The sequence below is a fragment of the Nuphar pumila genome, chromosome 10 (genome assembly GCF_984573655.1).
Source record: "Nuphar pumila chromosome 10, dmNupPumi1.hap1.1, whole genome shotgun sequence".
NCBI lineage: Eukaryota > Viridiplantae > Streptophyta > Magnoliopsida > Nymphaeales > Nymphaeaceae > Nuphar > Nuphar pumila.
In genome coordinates this window covers 111,175,224-111,193,603 of record NC_143258.1, presented here as the reverse complement: position 1 = coordinate 111,193,603, position 18,380 = coordinate 111,175,224, and the positions used below count along the sequence as shown (strand labels likewise).

Below are 18,380 nucleotides of genomic sequence, written 5' to 3'. Positions count from 1 at the left end.
ACCTCAAAACAAAATTAAAGTCATAAACCCAACTTTCTCGATAAGAGCTCTCATAAACCCTCACCGAGCAAATCGACATGACTAAAATTAATGTCTTGATTTTTCAGTACTCAAATCATATCAGACCTAATTAAAATATCTATGATAACAGATTGAATCAATGAGTCCACTACAACCAACCCATAACCAAAAACACATAAGTCAATTTTTTTGAACCAGGCCCCCATAAACTCAAATCAGAAAGGCATATATTTTTAATTATGTTCAATTGTAGCCATGCTTAATAATATAAATATGCATAACTTAATTCAGTTCATGATGTATATAACTTGGAACAAATCATATCTCAACAACATATGCATTTGGAAGAATCTAAATCCAAGAAAGTGATCAAAACCCTAAATTGATTTATGAGAAATCAGAGTTTTGATTCTCTTAAACACAAATCATCAATCTTCATTAAGTCAAGCATGAATTCAAATAATGTCTTTCAATTTCAGTTTGCATAAATTCCAACTCAAATCTTTCTAAATGTTTAGCCCTTTGTTTATGATTTGATAAGGTTTTTAAACACTAATAATATGCAAAATATAACAGAAAAACAGTAAAAACACAAAATCCAAACACGTTACAATCTAATTACAAGCATAAGTCGTCAGGGAAATCTGGATCCCTGATGACCTGTTTTTATAAAATTCGTCAAAAATAACAGACCATATAACAAATCACAATATTTTTATCATGGCTGCTTGTACCTGTCAAGAATACAACCCAACAAACCGATCTAAAAATAATGAGTACAAAAATAATTAAAAATCTTTTACGGAACCTTGTTCTGATAGAGTTTCGATCTAGAATCTGCAAACTACAAGATTTTCATCAGATTAATGTATTTCTTGGAATTTTTATAAAACATTTTTGACCAAACCCTTTTTACACGGTCTGTTACTATATGTTAATATTCACCCAAAATTTTTATAAAATATTCTGAGACATTTTTCTTTTGGGCGTTTATATCTTTTATTAGAGATAGGTCAAAAGAGTCTTGTATCTAGAGCTAGGAACTGGAGCTCTGTTAGAACGAATGTTTCTCCTTAAATACGAATCCAAATAAAGTAAAACAAGATTATAAAATCAACAACAAGATGCGTAGATTAACGTAGTATTTTTATTTAGATTTTTCGGACTGATATTCGAAGAGATATCGATTTTTTTGCGAAATTGGCCGGTAATAACTTATTAGGCGTCTCAAACTTAGGTTTCTCAGAAAATATTTTTGTTAAAAATCTTTTTGAGATCATAAACCCTTTGAAATCTCAATATTTTAGATTTAATCAAATACAACATGGGTTAATTTATGAATATTACCAACAACAATCAAGTTATGACTGAATCTAATACGTACCAACAAAGAAACCCTATTTAGGCATGCTTTTTAAAATCGTTTTTATGAAAAACTCATGATTCATCTTTTGTGAATCCAAATAACGATTTCTTTGTAAAAGAAAATGTGTATAACAGGTCCAGACATGTAGATATACTTCTGAAAATAAATATAATTTATATATGCATGCTTAATGTACGTAAAAAGCATCTACTACGTAAATTTTACCTGAAAAATCGATAGATCCTTTAGATGAAAAGAAAATTGGGTAGTCCGATCTGTACACCATCACAACGACCAAAGTTTGTGCGGGTTTAATGGCTGCTGAAAAAGTTTCAAGAAAAATGAGGAAGAAGAAGATAAAAGAAGAAGAAGATAGAGGATTCTAATGAGAATGGGAGATGGAGGGAGAACTAACCTTGTTAATCCTCCTCGTAGGGGCCTCTATTTATAGATGGGCTTAGACAAGAGTCTTATCTCTAATATAAAAGGTTAATATCTATTAATTTATTTTATTAATAAAACAAGAAAATAAATTATGGGTCTTAGACTCTTAAATCATTAGATTTCAAAATTAATTAAGCTAGAAAAGAAAAGTTGAGACTTTTTACCCTGGCTTGGGCTCTAGTGATATGGTTACCTTCCGAGAGAGCCTAAAGAAATTTCATAGCAATGATAAAGAGAAAGGGGAATATCGGGTTCCCTTGGCTTAGCCCCTTTCTTTGTTTGAAAAAATCTCCTTATTGGCCATTTACACAAACCAAGATTGATGATGACTTGAGAATCACTTTTACCCACCATATCCACCAGTCCCTTGCTCCAACCCTTCGCAAAACTCGGAATAGGAAATCCCAATTGAAAAAGTCAAAAGCCTTGAGAAGGTCCAGTTTGAGTATGGAACTCTTCTGTTTAGAGCTATGCATAGTATGGACGGCTTCGTGCTCAAGGAGGCACCCCTTGTGTATTCTTCACTTGGGCACAAATGCATATTGAGAGGGTCCGACCACCTAATGAGTCACTTGTTTTAGACGGACAACTAGCACTCTTGTTATCACTTTGATTGGGGTGCCTACTAGCGATATTGGTCTATAACTATACAAAAAGACCAAAATGCCCCTAAAGGCATGACCTATTACATTTGTACATGCCATAGTCATAAATATCATTATCGGTTATATCTCGACGAGGCTGTTTCTCGCGATATTATTGGTTTGGCCCTTTATGAAAAAGGGCATTTTGGGGATTATTCAAAACTTTAAAACATGGAGTTTTAAAAAGTTTAAAGGGTAAAATAGGAAATAAAAGTAAAAGCATGTTTTAAGGGTTTTAAAAGGTTTTTTAAGAGGCATATGAGGACCTCGACTGACTTGGTATTGGGTGAGTTATGGTCGACTGCATCAAGAGAAGGAAAGGAACAAGGGAAGGAAGGAAGAAAATGAAAGAAGGAAAGAAAAAGAAGAAAGGGAAGAAAGGGAGGAAGGAAGGAAGAGAAGAAAGGAAGGAAGGGAGGGGAAGAAGTAAAGGAAAGGAAGGAAGGAAGAAAAAGAAAGAAGGAAAGAAAGAACGGAAAAAAAGGAAGGGAAAAACAGAAGATGCCTAAGGGAAAAGATCCTTTTCGGAGTCATGCAAATGAACGTAAAGGTGGGAAAGCATTTTGCCACTATTGTGAAAAAAAATATTTTGGCGGAATCACACGCTTTAAATATTATTTAGCAGGCATAACACACACATCTCACGTTTACATTACATACACACACACCCATCACGCTCTCACTTTACTCTCACTAATATATATAGAGGGCTAGCCTAACGGCTAGTTGGACTCTCCTCCAACTAGCCGTTAGGCACTATGCCTAACAGCTAGCTGGTCATTTTCAAATATAACCAAAAGGAAAAAAACAATTATTTGGTTATCCTAATGATGACCAAGATAAGAACAAAAATAAAAAGTAAGAAAATACCTAAACTAGCCTAAACATATACTGAGCCCCTAAACCTAATAGGTATACATGAGTATACCTTGAATAAAAGAAGAGATAAATACAAAAAAATATAAGACATCAAAAATACATATTTTTTTAACAGGCAATTGCTTCAATGAACCGTTCTGGTTTGCAGTGGTAATTAATGCAAGGCAAATTTGGTGAACTTGTCAACATCGACTACAAGCAGTGAATCTTAGAAAACAACCCCCAGCACCCAATCCCACCCCACCACTTTATCAAGGCAGTATAAGTGGATACAGGTGGGAAAATTTTCTGCATTCCAGTTGCAAATATTTAAATATGGTGCTGAGTTAATTTTTGTTTGTGGTATCATTAATCTTCATATTTTTCTTTTTGTACCTTGTTGTTGGGGATGTTTTTGAATGTTGTAGTGACTAATATCCATAATATGTTTGTGTTGATATTAAATTTATATTGATATTATATTACTGCTAAAACTAGTTCCACGAGATCTATATAACGTAAGGGTGCCCATGTTTGCCCTTTCATAGGACGTTTGCAGTCTGGGAGTCCTTATTTTAGAGGTGTCCAAGGTGCTCAGGATGCTTTTGTTGGTAGCGCGACATATCATCAACCAGTTTCTTACAGATATCAACAAGGATATGCATATCCTTCATATGGGTGGGTTTCCTTCCTTTAATTGTGTTAAAAGAGAATTGTCGATCTCACACTGTAATGAATAATTAGTCTCAAAGCATGCAACTGGATTTCTCTGCAGGTACATGACATATGGACCTGAATATGTTAATCCACAGGTTGAAAGTTCTTATTGAAAACTTTATAACTTGGACTGGTTTGGTGACAGTGTTGTACATGGTGTTTTGCTCATTTACAATAACATTATTATTTTTTTCATAATCCGTTTGCAGAATGTCTATGGCCCTTATATGGGGCATCCTTACCTTCAGATATATGGGACACCTGGCACATTTAGTGCACCCATTTACCCATTTGCACAGTTGGGTCAGCAACTCCCTAGTGGGCATGGTTATGCTGCTGCAGTTCAAGGATATGCAGTGCCCAGGGGGCAAATCATACAGTTGAGTGGGCCAAATGTCAGTGGAGTAACTACGTCACCCATACCTGCAATTCCAGCACCGTTTCCTGCAGGTATGTGACTGCCATTTCTGATATTTATTATTTGTTCCAGAGCATCTTTTTTTGGAGAAAAGGAGTTGCAAAGAATATTTGTGTTTTCTATTCTACATAATGGTGTCAATTCATGGTGTGGTTAAATCACAAGATTTCTCCATCTTTGAGATCCAGGTGTAGCAGTGCCAGTTGCATCAACACAGCGACATATTCTGATTCCTCCACACTCTCACCAAATTATTCAAGGTACCAGCGGTTCAGACCAGACAGCAGGTTGAAAAGGGCATGGAGATGAACTCAACATATCGAGGTAACTATTATATTGCACTTTTTTGCTCAAGGTGCTCTATTCAGCTAATTGTAGGATAATAACTAGATTCTGAACGTTGTTATTGGACATATTTACTGCAGATTTCCTTAGATTGCAGCAGGACTACGAACAGCAGTGATGCTACTTGAGTGTCAGGCTTCAAATCTAGCCTTGCAGGTTATCATCTTTGCATTCTTAGGTGGGTACATCACTCCACATTCTTGGATGATTTGCCGTGTGCTGTTTCTAGATTCTAATATACTGATGTACATTTTGACCCTTATGCTGCTAAGCCAGGTGTTAACTTGGTTAACTCTTCTTTAAACTCAAGGTAGTCATTGGCTAACCTTAATGTTGTGTCATGGTTAACTTTTAAAGGGCTGGAGATGTGGGCATTCTTCATGTTCACAGGGCTAAGTGTAGGGATGCCAACATTATAGAGTACGATATTTATATTTGGGTCTGGATCCGGATCCGGATCCAACCTATGTATGTGTAACATGTCCAACGTGTAGTATTGGACACACTTGTAAATACTTGTAACATATAAGGGTATACTTGTAAACCGTGTATTAGGGTTTCTGTTTTATATTAAATAGAATAGATCATGCCCTCTCTGTATGGGAAACCGTGATCAGTTGCAGCCCCATCTCTCTCCTTTCTGCCTTTTCTTGATTGTGAACAGATTTTGGTGATTTCTAACATGGTATCATAGCAGATCTCTGACCCTAGGGCTGAGAGTTTTTCCAGAAGGTGTGTCTCTAAAGATTTCTCTTCTTTTCTAAATCTTCTTTCTTGTGATTTCTCTATTCTTTTCTGCTCATTTCCTTTTCTGCGTCAAATATTTCTGAAACTGATTTGTTTTTGCGTCAAATCAGTTTTTGCATCATCCGCTTTCCTCTTTTCTGTAATAGCATATCTGTGTGTGAACAAATATGAGTACCTTTCAAATATATATATGTATATATAATATATATATATATATCGGATTTGTTAGTCAGATGTACTCAGATCTGACGTCTGGTACATTCAGATCTGATTTTCTTTTTACATAATGCCCGATTAATAGTCAGTCGTTCCATCTGTGTGTACAGACTTGCAGATCTGTCCCCACTCATGTTCCATCTGTGTGTCAGACTTTCAAATCTGTCCACACGTTTCTGTCATTATTATCTGTTGTGTACAGACTTGCAGATCTGTCCCATTCATGTTCCATCTGTGTATACAGACTTGCAAATCTGTCCACACGTTTTTGTCATTATTATTTGTTGTGTGCAATTTTTCAGATCAGACTTGCAGTTCACATTCTTTTGACGAAATCAGATCAAACTTATCTTGTGCTTCCTTTTCGTTATTAAAAAAGAAGAAGACAAGTCCCATTTTTTTGCTGCATCGTGATTTGCGGAAGTTTACAACTTTACATACAGATTGCACACACAAATATTGTTTTTCTGCCTAAGTCATGGATTCTTCTTCTCAATTGTTTCTCTCATCTAATTTTCTTGGTCAACTTATTTATGAAAAACTTATCAATTCAAATTTCTTGACTTGGAAAAGACAAATTCTTCCATTCATTAAGAGTCAAGGTCTTTCTGGACACCTAAATAGATCAATTTCAACCTCTTCAGAATTTGTCATACAAGAAACCAAGGATGAAAATGCGGCTGGCTCTATACAACAGATGCCAAATCCTAAACATGAGAATTGTCTGAAACATGATCAAGCTGCAGTCACTTTTATTATCTCACTCTCTCTCTCAAGAGGTGTTGGTGGGAATTCCAGATGATTGTTCAGCAAAAGAATTGTGGGACAAGTTGGTGAGGATCTATTCTCAAGTATCAGAAGCTAGAATCTCGTTTCTTCAGCGTGAATTTCAATTTCTTACCAAGGGCTCCATGTATGTAATGGAGTACTTTAACCAGGTCAAGAACATCAGTGATCAACTAGCAGTTGTGGGGTATGCGGTGGCAGATAAAGACAAAGTTAGATAGACCTTGAATGGATTGAGGCCGGAATTTCATGTTCTTTCGACTTCACTGTTGTGCCTACCAGACTTACCGCCTTTTGAGGACTTGCAGGCAAAATTACTCCAATATGAGATGACTCTGAAGGGGATGTCACACGAGACCGGTTGGCAGGTTCTTGCCACTGGAGTTTCTTTTGGTCAGGGATGTGGAGATAGCAATTTTGGTGGTGACAGAGGACCTGGGCGAGGTATTCAAGGGGGGTGTGGGTTGCTGCCTACCCTGAATGTTGCACCTAACTTCAATGCGAAAAATGTACCCACATGTTACTTCTGTAATAAGTGGGGTCACATCAAAGCCAATTGTTGGCACAATCCACAGAATAAAAGAAAGTTTAAAAAAGGAGAGAGCTCGTCAAGATGAAAGGAGAATTCGTTGAAGTTTGGGGGAGATGTGAAGGAGCTTCTCTTGGCCACGTTATTTGAACTTGATTTGAAGCGCGATGATAAAGGAGTTTTGTACATTGATTCAAGGGGAGCTACTCATGTCACAGGTAATGCGGGTAAATTCTCTACCTTAGCTCCCTATTTTGGAAAAAGTAACATAGTCACCGGAGATGGGTCGCATCGTCCCATTGCTCACATTGGAAATGTTTCTGTTCCTTTGTCTAATTCGTCCCTCTATCTTTCAAATGTTCTACATGCCCCAGATATCAAGAAAAATATTGTTTCAGTCTCTAAGTTTGTTGATCATACCAATTCCTTTGTTGTATTTACTTCGTCTTTTGTTTATGTTAAGGATCTGCAAATGAGGGAGACGTTCGCTAGAGGAGAACGCCGCGAAAATATGTATGTTTTCCAGGAGGATCCTTCTACTTATATTCGACCTACCTTGAAGTCATCTCCTCACTCTATGTCGTCAGAAAGTGTTCGTGTGCTCAGTTTGGAATCTTCGGATAAATGTAATAAGCCTAATTCTTGGCATTCACGTCTTGGTCATTGTAGTCGAGTCTTCGCTAAAAGACTGGTGTCTGATGGACTTATTCTTGAGTCTAGCTGGAACTCTAGGTCATATAAAATGTGTTTTAGCTGTCAACTGTGTAAGAGTCATGTTCTTCCTTTTCATTCAATAAATGAGAGAGCTTCAAGGCCTTTTGAAATTGTTTATTCTGATGTGTGGGGGTCAACCCTCGATTCTTCTGATTCTGGCAGTAGATATTATGTTATTTTCATCGATATTATATATAACTTCATGAAAAATAAATCAGAAGTCTTTTCTATTTTCTGTCGGTTTCAATACTTTCATTAAAACTCATTTCTCCTTTGACATTCTACATTTTCAATATGATGGCGGGGGGGGGGGGATGTTCTTCTCGGGACTTTATCAATTACCTCAAGATAGTGAAATTAATCGTAGAGTATCTTGCCTGTATACGCCTCAGCAGAATGGGGTTGCAGAACGAAAATACTGTCATATCGTTGAGAGCATTATGAGCATGATGCACAAAAGTCATATCTCGATAAGGTTATGGATAGGGGCATTTCATTCTGCCGTCCACGTTATTAATGGTCTGCCCATGAACATTTTAGATAATAAATCTCCTTATTTCATTTTATTTGGGAAACATCCTAATTATAATGAACTAAGAGCCTTTGGCTGCATATGCTATGTTCATATTGACTCTTCTCTGCATAATAAATTTCAGGCTAAGGCATTAAAGTGCAGATTTATTGGGTACGCAGGTCACCATAAAGGGCACAGGTGTTATGATCCTGTCAGCAGGTGAATCAAGATATCTAGAAATGTGTTCTTTGATGAAAATGATTTTGGAGATGGAGAATGTGTTTTAGTCAAAGATGAGGAGATTAAGGAGAGATGGAAAGATTATTTTGATAAGCTATTTAATGATAGTCATGCTCAAGATCTTGGGGACTTCTCCATTCCTTTTCATGAGATAAATCGTGACTTCATGCGCAAGATTCAAAAGAAAGAAATTGCAGAGGCTTTGAAGAAAATGAAATCAAGAAGGGCAGTTGGCCCAGATGGTATACCTATCGAGACTTGGAAATGCTTGGGAGAGAAAGGTTTAGAATGGTTGATAAATCTTTTTAACTTGATTTGGCGAACAAATAGGATGCCTAATGAGTGGAGGAAGAGTACTTTGGTGCCTTTATATAAGAATAAGGGTGATATACAAGATTGCACAAACTATCGTGGTATAAAACTCATGAGTCATACTATGAAACTTTGGGAGAAGGTGATTGAGTCTAGGTTGAGGAAGGTTGTCATGATATCGGAGAATCAATTTGGTTTTATGCCTGGAAGATCAACTATGGAAGCTATACATCTTCTTAGACAACTTATTGAAAGATATAGAGAGAGGAACAAAGATTTGCATATGGTTTTTATTGATTTAGAGAATGTATACGATAGAGTACTTAGGGACGTTCTCTGGTGGACAATGATGAAGAAAGGTGTTTCTCTCAAGTACATTAGTATAATTAAAGATATGTATGAAGGAGTAGTAACCAATGTCCGCACTTGTGGAGGAGTGACAACCAATTTTCCGATAACGGTTGGGTTACATCAAGGATCTGCTTTAAGCCCTTTCCTATTTGCGATAGTGATGGATGAGCTTACGAGATCAATTCAAGAAAATGTACCGTGGTGTATGTTGTTTGCTGATGATATTGTTTTGATTGATGAGTCTAGAGCTGGGGTTAATGCTAAGTTAGAATTATGGAGACAGACATTGGAAGCTAGAGGTTTTAAGTTGAGTAAGAGTAAGACTGAATATATGGAATGTCGGTTTAGTAAGCAACGAAGTAGTGATGGGAGTGTAGTGAAGCTTGGTGAGCAAGAAATACCGGTGAATGATTATTTCAAATATTTGGGATCCATCATTCAAAAGTATGGAGAAATTGATGGAGATGTAAATCATAGGATAAAGGTTGGGTGGATGAAATAAAAAAGTGCAACTGGAGTGCTGTGCGATCGTAGAATGCCATTGCGGTTGAAGGAAAAGTTTTATAGGACGACTATTAGACCCGCTTTACTATATGGTACGGAATGTTGGGCTGCCAAGAGACATCATATTCAAAAAATGAGTGTAGCTGAGATGCGGATGCTTAGATGGATGTGTGGAAATACAATAAAAAATAAGATTCAGAACAAGGAGATACGTAAGAAGGTAGGTGTTGCACCCATTGAAAATAAGATGCGAGAGAATCGTTTACGGTGGTTTGGACATATTCGGCGAAGGCCTAATGATGCTCTAGTTAGAAGGTTGGAGAAATGGGAAAATATATTAGTTAAAAGAGGTCGAGGTAGGCCTAGGAAGACTTGGATGGAGATGATAGGAAAGGATATGAATGCTTTGAACCTCACCGAGGACATGGCATTGGATAGAAATGATTGGAGGAAAAGGATTCATGTGGAAGACCCAAAATGAATTTCTTTTTTGGTTCATATCGCTGACCCCAATTGTTTTGGGATGAAGGCGTAGTTGTTGTTGTTGTTGTAGAATGTGTTTCTGCCGAGACTAATATGAATGTCCTTCTATGATCCATGGCTCAGTGCAGGGCTATTTTTTGAGGTAAACAGTGGTTGTTCTCCCTCTTGTGCTCAAGAGATATCCTGTCAAGAAGGAAATAGAGGAGTGCAAGAACTTGAAATAGAGAATCTACTGCCTTATACGAGAAGAGAGAGGGACTCCCCTTTGACTCCGGATGATAGCGAACAAGAAGCGCCTACCTCTTATTCGCCCAATGACACCGGTTCTCCTGTTTCTATTACAGTGGCACTTTCGATCAGGCGATGAAAAAGAGCCCGACTTCCTATTGAAAGGTGGGTTAGTTATGAGAAATTCACCATGAGTTTTCAGTTATTTTTATCGCAGATTGAAAAGGAGAGTGAACCTAAGCATTTTCATTAAGCCATTAACTCCAAAAAATGGATTCAAGCTATGAATAAAGAGATGGGGGCTTTGTACCAATACCAAACATGGACAATCGTTCTCCGACCTTCAGATAAGAATGTTGTTGGGTCACGATGGGTTTACAAGATCAAATACAAACCAGATGGGAGTGTTGAGTGAAAGAAGATGAAGTCCACAATCGAAACTTCAAATGAATATCACAAAGGATCTTTCTCAATGAACAAAACACACTCAACAACCAAAATGCTCTAAGGAGTGCACACAAAAAAAGGCAAAAATAATATTTCATTCAAGTGGGATGAAACCCACACAAAAAGTGATTTTACAAAAGGGTTTTACCCCATATATATAATGCTCACAAGAGGGAGCCAGGAGGGAGTTGGGTCCAACAACTCTCAAGTACAAATGCTTTTTGACTTTGTTCAAAAAGCACATGTTACTAAAGAGGTCTAAAAAAGTCTAAAAATAGAAATAAAACCTAACCTAACCTAATTACAATCTAACTATCTAACTAGAATATAACTAACTGTATTGCATTACATTTTAACACTCCCTCAAACTTACGGTTGAATAACCGAAAGTTTGTCCAAGAGAAAGTGAAATCGAGGAGTAGCGAGAGGTTTGGTAAAAAAACCTGCCAGTTGATATTTTGAGGAAACATATGGTAGATTAATGGTGCCATGTAGGAACTCCTCTCGTACGTAATGACAATCCATTTCAATATGCTTGGTGCGTTCATGGAATGTCCGGTTGCTGACAATGTAAATAGAACTTTTGTTGTCGCAGCATAGTCTTGATGCTCCTGTACTTTCAACACCCATGTCATGAAACAAACGCCTTAGCCAGACTACTTCCATAGTGGTTGTAACCATCGCTCTGTATTCAACTTCAGTTGATGAGAGAGAAACCTTTTGTTGCTTTTTACACCTCCACGAAATCAATAATTCACCTAAAAACACACAGAAACCAGTAGTTGAGTGTCGATCATTGGGATCACCTCCCCAATCTGCATCAGTATAAGTAGTTAAATCAAAGAAGGAAGAAGCAAACAAAAAAAGTTCTCGAAAAATTAAAGTTTTGATATATCGAATAATGAGTAAAACAACTCCCACATGAACAGTGGTGGGAGCATGCTGAAATTGACTCGCTGTATGAACGTCATGTGCAATATCAGGTCTGATAATAGAGAGGTAAGACACTGCTCCAACAAGTTGTCTGTAGGGAGTTGGATTTTCAAGTAATTCTCCATCATCAATCTTCATTTTGATGTTGACAACTTCAGGAGTGTCAACCTATTTTTCGTCCGTGATACCATACCTGTCAACAATATAATTTAGATTGAGTTAGTAAATAGCCTCTGGAAGAATAAACAACTTTCTATACCAAGAAATTTTTTAAGAAACCCAAATCACTCATTTCGAAATGCGTTTTGAGAAATTTTTTAATGTTATCAACTCCCTGTTTGTCACTTCCAGTGATGATCATGTCGTCTACATAGACAACAAAAATGATGATACCTGCATTAGATTTCTTAACAAACAATGCTATGTTAGTAAGACAAAATTGAAAACCAAAATCAATCATAACTTGGCTAAATTTATCATACCAAGCCTTTGGGGCTTGCTTAAGTCCATATAAAACTTTGTTTAATCGAAGAGCCTTTTTTTGGGAACATTAATACCAGGTGGTGGTTCCATATATACTTCTTTAACTAGGTTTCTATTAAGGAATGCGTTTTTAACATCCATTTGGTATATATGCCATTTCTTTGAAGATGTTAGAGCTATCAAGATCCTAACTGTGGTCATTCTTGTAGCCGGAGCCAACGTTTCTTCATAGTCTATTTCGTATTCTTGAGAATATCCTTTGGCAACTAAATGAGCCTTAAACCTTTCAAGAGTGCCATCACTCTTGGTTTTTACTTTGTACACTCACCTACATCCGATAGACTTTTTTCTTGATGGAAGATCTTGGATAATCCAAGTATTTGCTTTTTCTAGGGCTCTTAACTCTACTGACATTGCTTCGACCCATTCAGATTGTTCTTTTGCTGTATCATAGGTAGAGGGTTCTACATAGGAGTGTATCAAAACAATATAAGCTTGATACTTTGGTAAAAAAGACTCGGATGACACAATTTTTTTGGGAACATTAGAGACTCTCAATGACTTCCTAGTGGATACTTGTTCATGTTCTTTAGTGTATTTTTCGAGAGCACAGGGTTTCTCTAAATTACCTCGCCTAAAGTACTGAATGCAATCAAAAGGGTCACTAAAAGCTTCTGAATTTGTTATATCAAGTTGTTCTTCTGGACTTTTTGCTAGATCATCTTCAACAATTTTTGGAACTAGATCCAATAGAAAAGAATATTCATCTATTTCTTTAGAATTCATATTTTCAAAAAAAACTTTCATTTTTCAGAAATGATACATTGCTTGAAACATATAATTTTCTTGTTTTGAGATCAAAACATCTATAGCCTTTTTGCTGACTTGCATACCCTAAAAAGGCACATGAAATAGCACGAGGAGAGAATTTATCATTTTTGTTTGAAAAAACAAAACATTTGCACCCAAAAACTCTTAACCTGGAGTAATCTGGGATTTGTTTAAAAAGTTTTTTAACAGGAGATATATGGTTTAAGGAAGATAATGGCATCCTGTTGATAAGGTAAACTGTGGTTAACGTGGCTTCGGCCCAAAAAACCTTTGGTACTTGATGTGTAATAAGTAAGGTTCTTGTTGTTTCTATGATGTGCCTATGATTTTTTTTTGCTAACCCGTTTTGTTAAGGGGTATAGGGGCATGGTTTTCGATGTATAATGCCATACAAATTTAAGTAATCTTTAAATTCTTTAGACAAAAATTCTCCCCCTGAATTAGTGCAAAAAAATGAAATATCCTCTTTGAATTGATTTTTAACTAACTGATGAAATATTTGAAAGTGTGAAAAGCCTTCAGATTTGTGTTTAAGAAAATAAATCCAAGTGTGTCATGGGAAATCATCTACAAAAATTACATAATAAATAAAACCACCTTTTGATCTAATAGGTGCAGGGCCCCAATAAGTAAAGTTCTTGTAGTTTCTACAATGTGCCTATGTTTTCTTTTGGTTAAGCCATTTTGTTGTGGTGTGTAAGCAACATCTTTGACGTATAATGCCATGTAAGTTGAGATATTCTTTGAATTCTTTTGATAAAAATTCTCCTCATGAATCGTTACAAAAAATAAAAATGTTATTGCCAAACCTATTTTTTACTAAATTATGAAAGTTTTGAAAATGCAGAAAAACTTCAGATTTATGTTTAAGGAAGTAGATCCAATTATATATATAGAAAAGTCATCTACAAAAATAGCATAATATGCATATCCATCTTTTGACATAATTGGTGTCGGACCCCTAACATCCGAACAAACTCAAGTAGTCTAGTAAAAACAAAAGTTATTTCATAAAAATGTAATCTTGTCATCTTGCCAAGATTACAATCTATCACAAGTAAAATTATCAATGTTACAAAATTTTTTCAAGTTTGAAAAATATGGAACTTTGAAAGTTTGGATACATTTGGATATCCTAATCTTCTATGCCATAAGTCTAAATCTACTATTTGGACATTACAACAAAATGTATTTGTGGGCATCCCCAAAAAGTTTATGTAGTAAAGACTTCATTTTCTATGGCCTTGCTCAATTAGCTTACCTGACTAGCGATCTTGCACCCAACAACCATTCGATGTGAATAAGATATTACAACCATAGTCCGATATTTGTGAATCAGATAAGAGATTTAAATTTAATTTAAGAATATATCTAATTTTGAAATTAAAATCTTATTAGAGTTTTGAAAGGTTTTTTTTCCAAGATTCTCTATTCTTTCGATTTCAAGAGATGTACCATCGACAGTTAAAACATTAGGCATAGTTGAGTTAGTACGATATTCAAATAGAATATCAAAATTTGAGGTCATGTGAAACGATGCACCAGAATCAAGGAGCCACAAAACTTACCAGGATTGAAGTAGGATGAGATCGCGACTCCAATTGAAGAAGATAACCCTCTAAGAGGAGGTTGAAGAGCTTCTACCAATTGTGACAAAAACTTGGCTATTCCAACGAATGAATCTTATGAGTTGTTTACGTCTATAGTTTCTTTTGGTGATTCAACCGCAACCACTTTTTTTTCCTCCCTTTTTCTTAGCTTAGGACACAGGTTTCATGGCAATAATGATAAATAAATTTTCTTTTGTTGTCATACTCATTGCCTTGTCTTTAATGAGGTGGGTTGTATGTGCGAGTGTAGGTATCCGGCTTAGATACAACCAAAACAGATTCTCTATAATTCTTAGTGAATATTTTTTTAATGTATTATTCTCCATACTTAGCTCTTCTATAATATCAACAATAGAGGAAACTTTTCCTCGGTGTAAAAGAGTTGATTTAGTGGATTCGAATTCAGGTCTTAGTGCATTTACGAATTGGTAAAAATGGTGCATATCAATTTGTTTTCGTCGGATCTCAATGTCTTGGGGACAATTCCACTTTTGTTCAAGAAAAACTAACTCTTCCCAAAGTTTGGAGAACTTATTGTAGTATTTCCTAGTGCTTTTGTCTTCTTCAGTTACGAATTTTGTCTTGTAAATTACACGTGCAATATCTTTGAGGGAATGCATATTTTGAGGTATTTCCAAAGATTATTAGTATGCTCAAATTTCGCAAAACTAGAACATTTTTTAATATCAATACTATTAATGAGCCAAGACATTATCTTGGCATATCCTATTCTTCATATATTCCATTTTTTCTCATATTTGAAAGACTTTGATTCTTTTTCCATTCAAAATAGCCACTTCCTTTCTGTTATCTACTTTGATGGAAATTAGCTTAGGCTTCAGATCGGATCCATCAACTAACCCCCACAATCCTTTGCCCCAAATGTGATGCTTTATGATTGAAGAACACATAACATAGTATCGTTATGTTTGATGGGCATGACAGTGACACTTTCTTTATCTTTTATGATTACAAAAAGAATATATGAGAAAGAGAGAGAGAAGAAGAGGAGAGAGAGAGAGCACGTCCACTTGAGCACCACGGGCACCGCACTATGTCACATGGACTCTTCTAACAGGGCACCGCACCCGCACCCCGGCGGGTGCGACACTTGGACACAACTTCCTTTGTGTTAGGTGAAATCAACCACACTGCGGTCCATTTCTATCCAAAAGTAGATTCAGTTAACCCTAATCAAGTCTATATATATATATATATATATATATATATACACACACACACACACACACACACACACTCCCCGCACCCTCACACCCAAGTTTTTTTAAAGTGCCGCATCGCCGCACCCGCACCCGCACCCGCACCCGCATCTATGTGACATAGGCACCGCACCACAAACACTTTGAGAAGAGATCCACTAGCATCCAAACAAAAAGTTAAGTTGATCTTCAAAGAGAGATACACGAGCACACGAGCATGTAGTTGTCAATCACCAACACTCAAGAGCAACCTGTCTCTGATACCATGTAAGAAAATAAGTCTTCAATAACGAACAAGAATGTCTACTAATAGAATACAAAATGGACAAGCACACAAGTGAGCCACAAAGGGCACACTCACAAAACCCACAAAGGGCACATGTAAAGAAGGCTCTTACAATATAACAAATTAATATTTTATTATTATCCAAGTATGCAAGAAGCATACCACAAATGAGGGGAACTCCTCTATTTTACACAAGAGAAGAGAAGCCATAGAGCCGTTGGAGCTAGTCTAACGGTTAGAAATGAACTAGCTCCAACGGCTAGTCAACCATTGAGTTGACAAAAAATTAAATAAAATGAAAAGAAAAATAACAAAAAATACAATAAGGAAAAAGAAAAAATATATAATGCATATATGTATATATACATATACACGTGTGCCAATATCTATACATATCTATGTATACACAGATGCACACACACACACACATATATATGTATATATATATATAAATATAATATACACATATATGTACATTTTAACAATTTAAACTTCGGTTTTCCTCGTATGCAATGTGATGCAGGCCAAGAAATATGGAAAGTCAATGTCATGTTATCCATTGTCATTGAAAATTTACACTTATTTTCAACTTACTGCAGGTCATCCATAGTTGTCATAGTCAGCAGGTGTAAGTGCAGTTTCGCTGCTGTTGGTTGTATTCATTGATTGTTGGGGCTGAATCTCATACGTGTTATCATGCTGTTAGTGACTGTAATCCTCAGGATCTGCGGTGCCCAAGATCGAGTGTAGAGTTGAAACTGATGACAGAGTTAAGCTCCATATGCATCAGAACTACAGATGTATATATGATAAACCGATTTACATCCGGTAATTCTAGATTGTTTGTACAGCCACTGATGCTTCTCATCAGGTTTCTCTGTGTTGTACGCTTAGTGTGAGATGCTGCCGTATGTTCATCTCATGGTAGGTCATTCTTGATAGAAAAGAGTCGTATAAATTGGCCGTCTCCTTTTAGTTTGTTGTCTGGATGATGCGTCTTGTCATCCATGTTGAATTCAACTTATTTTAATAACTATGTTTGTGTAGTGTAACTGTTTTCTGAGTGGACCATTGTGTAATTGTTGATAGAAAGACTCATAATTGGTTCTCCTTTTAGTTTGTTGTCTGGGTGCTGCCTTGTCATCCATGCTCAGATCAACTTATTTTGGTAACAACTCCTGGTGCATTTTGTAAATTTACTACGTCTTCCTAGAATAATTGCCAGCATTTTCTTGAGCTTCATGAATAATTGTTTATTGGTTTAAATGCCCAAATCTTAAACCCAGATCTAACCAGTTTATTTTGAATGCTTCAAGTTAACTTTTGAATCCTCTTAGTTGGGTGTTCCTCTTATGTCATACTTGACGAATTGATGCTACATTCCACGCTTCATGAGCACGCTTAAAGCCTCCCAGGTAAGTGGCCCAGAAGCCTAAATGGCACATAAAAGGTCACCCTAGACATTTCAGGTCCAGAGGTTACCTTGTCTGTTGGAGGTAGATTCTAATGAGTGATAATTACCGGCGTAACGTGGTGGTAATACATTTTTGCTACAACAGCTGCTACGGCTAGCACAAAAAGCTATTTCAGACCCCTATATTGCTAAAAGTATACCTAAACCTTTTCATGGTTAATAAAAAAACCTAGGGTTTAATTCTTTCAAAGTTGCTTTTAAATACGTACTGTAATTACCAAAAGTTAGGTGTATTTTTTATTGTTGTAAAAACTTTAGGTGTGTTTCTGAAATTAAATAAAGCGGTAAATCAGCATCTTTATACATTAAGTTGGGTTGATGATATCCTAAGTTAAATGGATGGAAGTGTGGTTTTGATTAACCGGACAAGAACTTTAAGGTGTGTTTTTAACAATATCAAACCATTTGTCTGCAAAACCATGGTTCTTTTAGAAATTTTCCAAAAGATACAAATAAAGTCATACAATTTATTAAAATAGTAGGGTTATTTATGACAAACGTTTATTGCCTCTTCAACCTTCAAAATTATATGATACCATAGTGGCAAATATAGCTGGATTTATAAAAATCTCTTGAAAATTTCTTTAGAAATTACTTGAACGTTTTAAATTCAAAATATTGCAAAGTTTTTGTCAAAACATAAATAGCATGATTTAAAC

At 36.1% G+C, this 18,380-nt stretch overlaps 1 protein-coding gene across 1 annotated transcript in view; it reads left to right on the top strand.

The window, feature by feature from the left end:
• The window catches only part of LOC149827911 (uncharacterized), a 35,288-nt gene extending 17,925 nt beyond the window's left edge, over positions 1 to 17,363 (top strand). Inside the window, exons 3-8 of the mRNA XM_090018595.1 lie at positions 3,882 to 4,011; positions 4,109 to 4,145; positions 4,260 to 4,500; positions 4,657 to 4,792; positions 4,894 to 4,991; positions 16,847 to 17,363. Coding sequence (XP_089874721.1) covers positions 3,882 to 4,011; positions 4,109 to 4,145; positions 4,260 to 4,500; positions 4,657 to 4,760 — 512 coding nt within the window. The 3' untranslated portion in view covers positions 4,761 to 4,792; positions 4,894 to 4,991; positions 16,847 to 17,363. The remainder of the gene's footprint in view (positions 1 to 3,881; positions 4,012 to 4,108; positions 4,146 to 4,259; positions 4,501 to 4,656; positions 4,793 to 4,893; positions 4,992 to 16,846) is intronic.
• Positions 17,364 to 18,380: the final 1,017 nt, after the last annotated feature.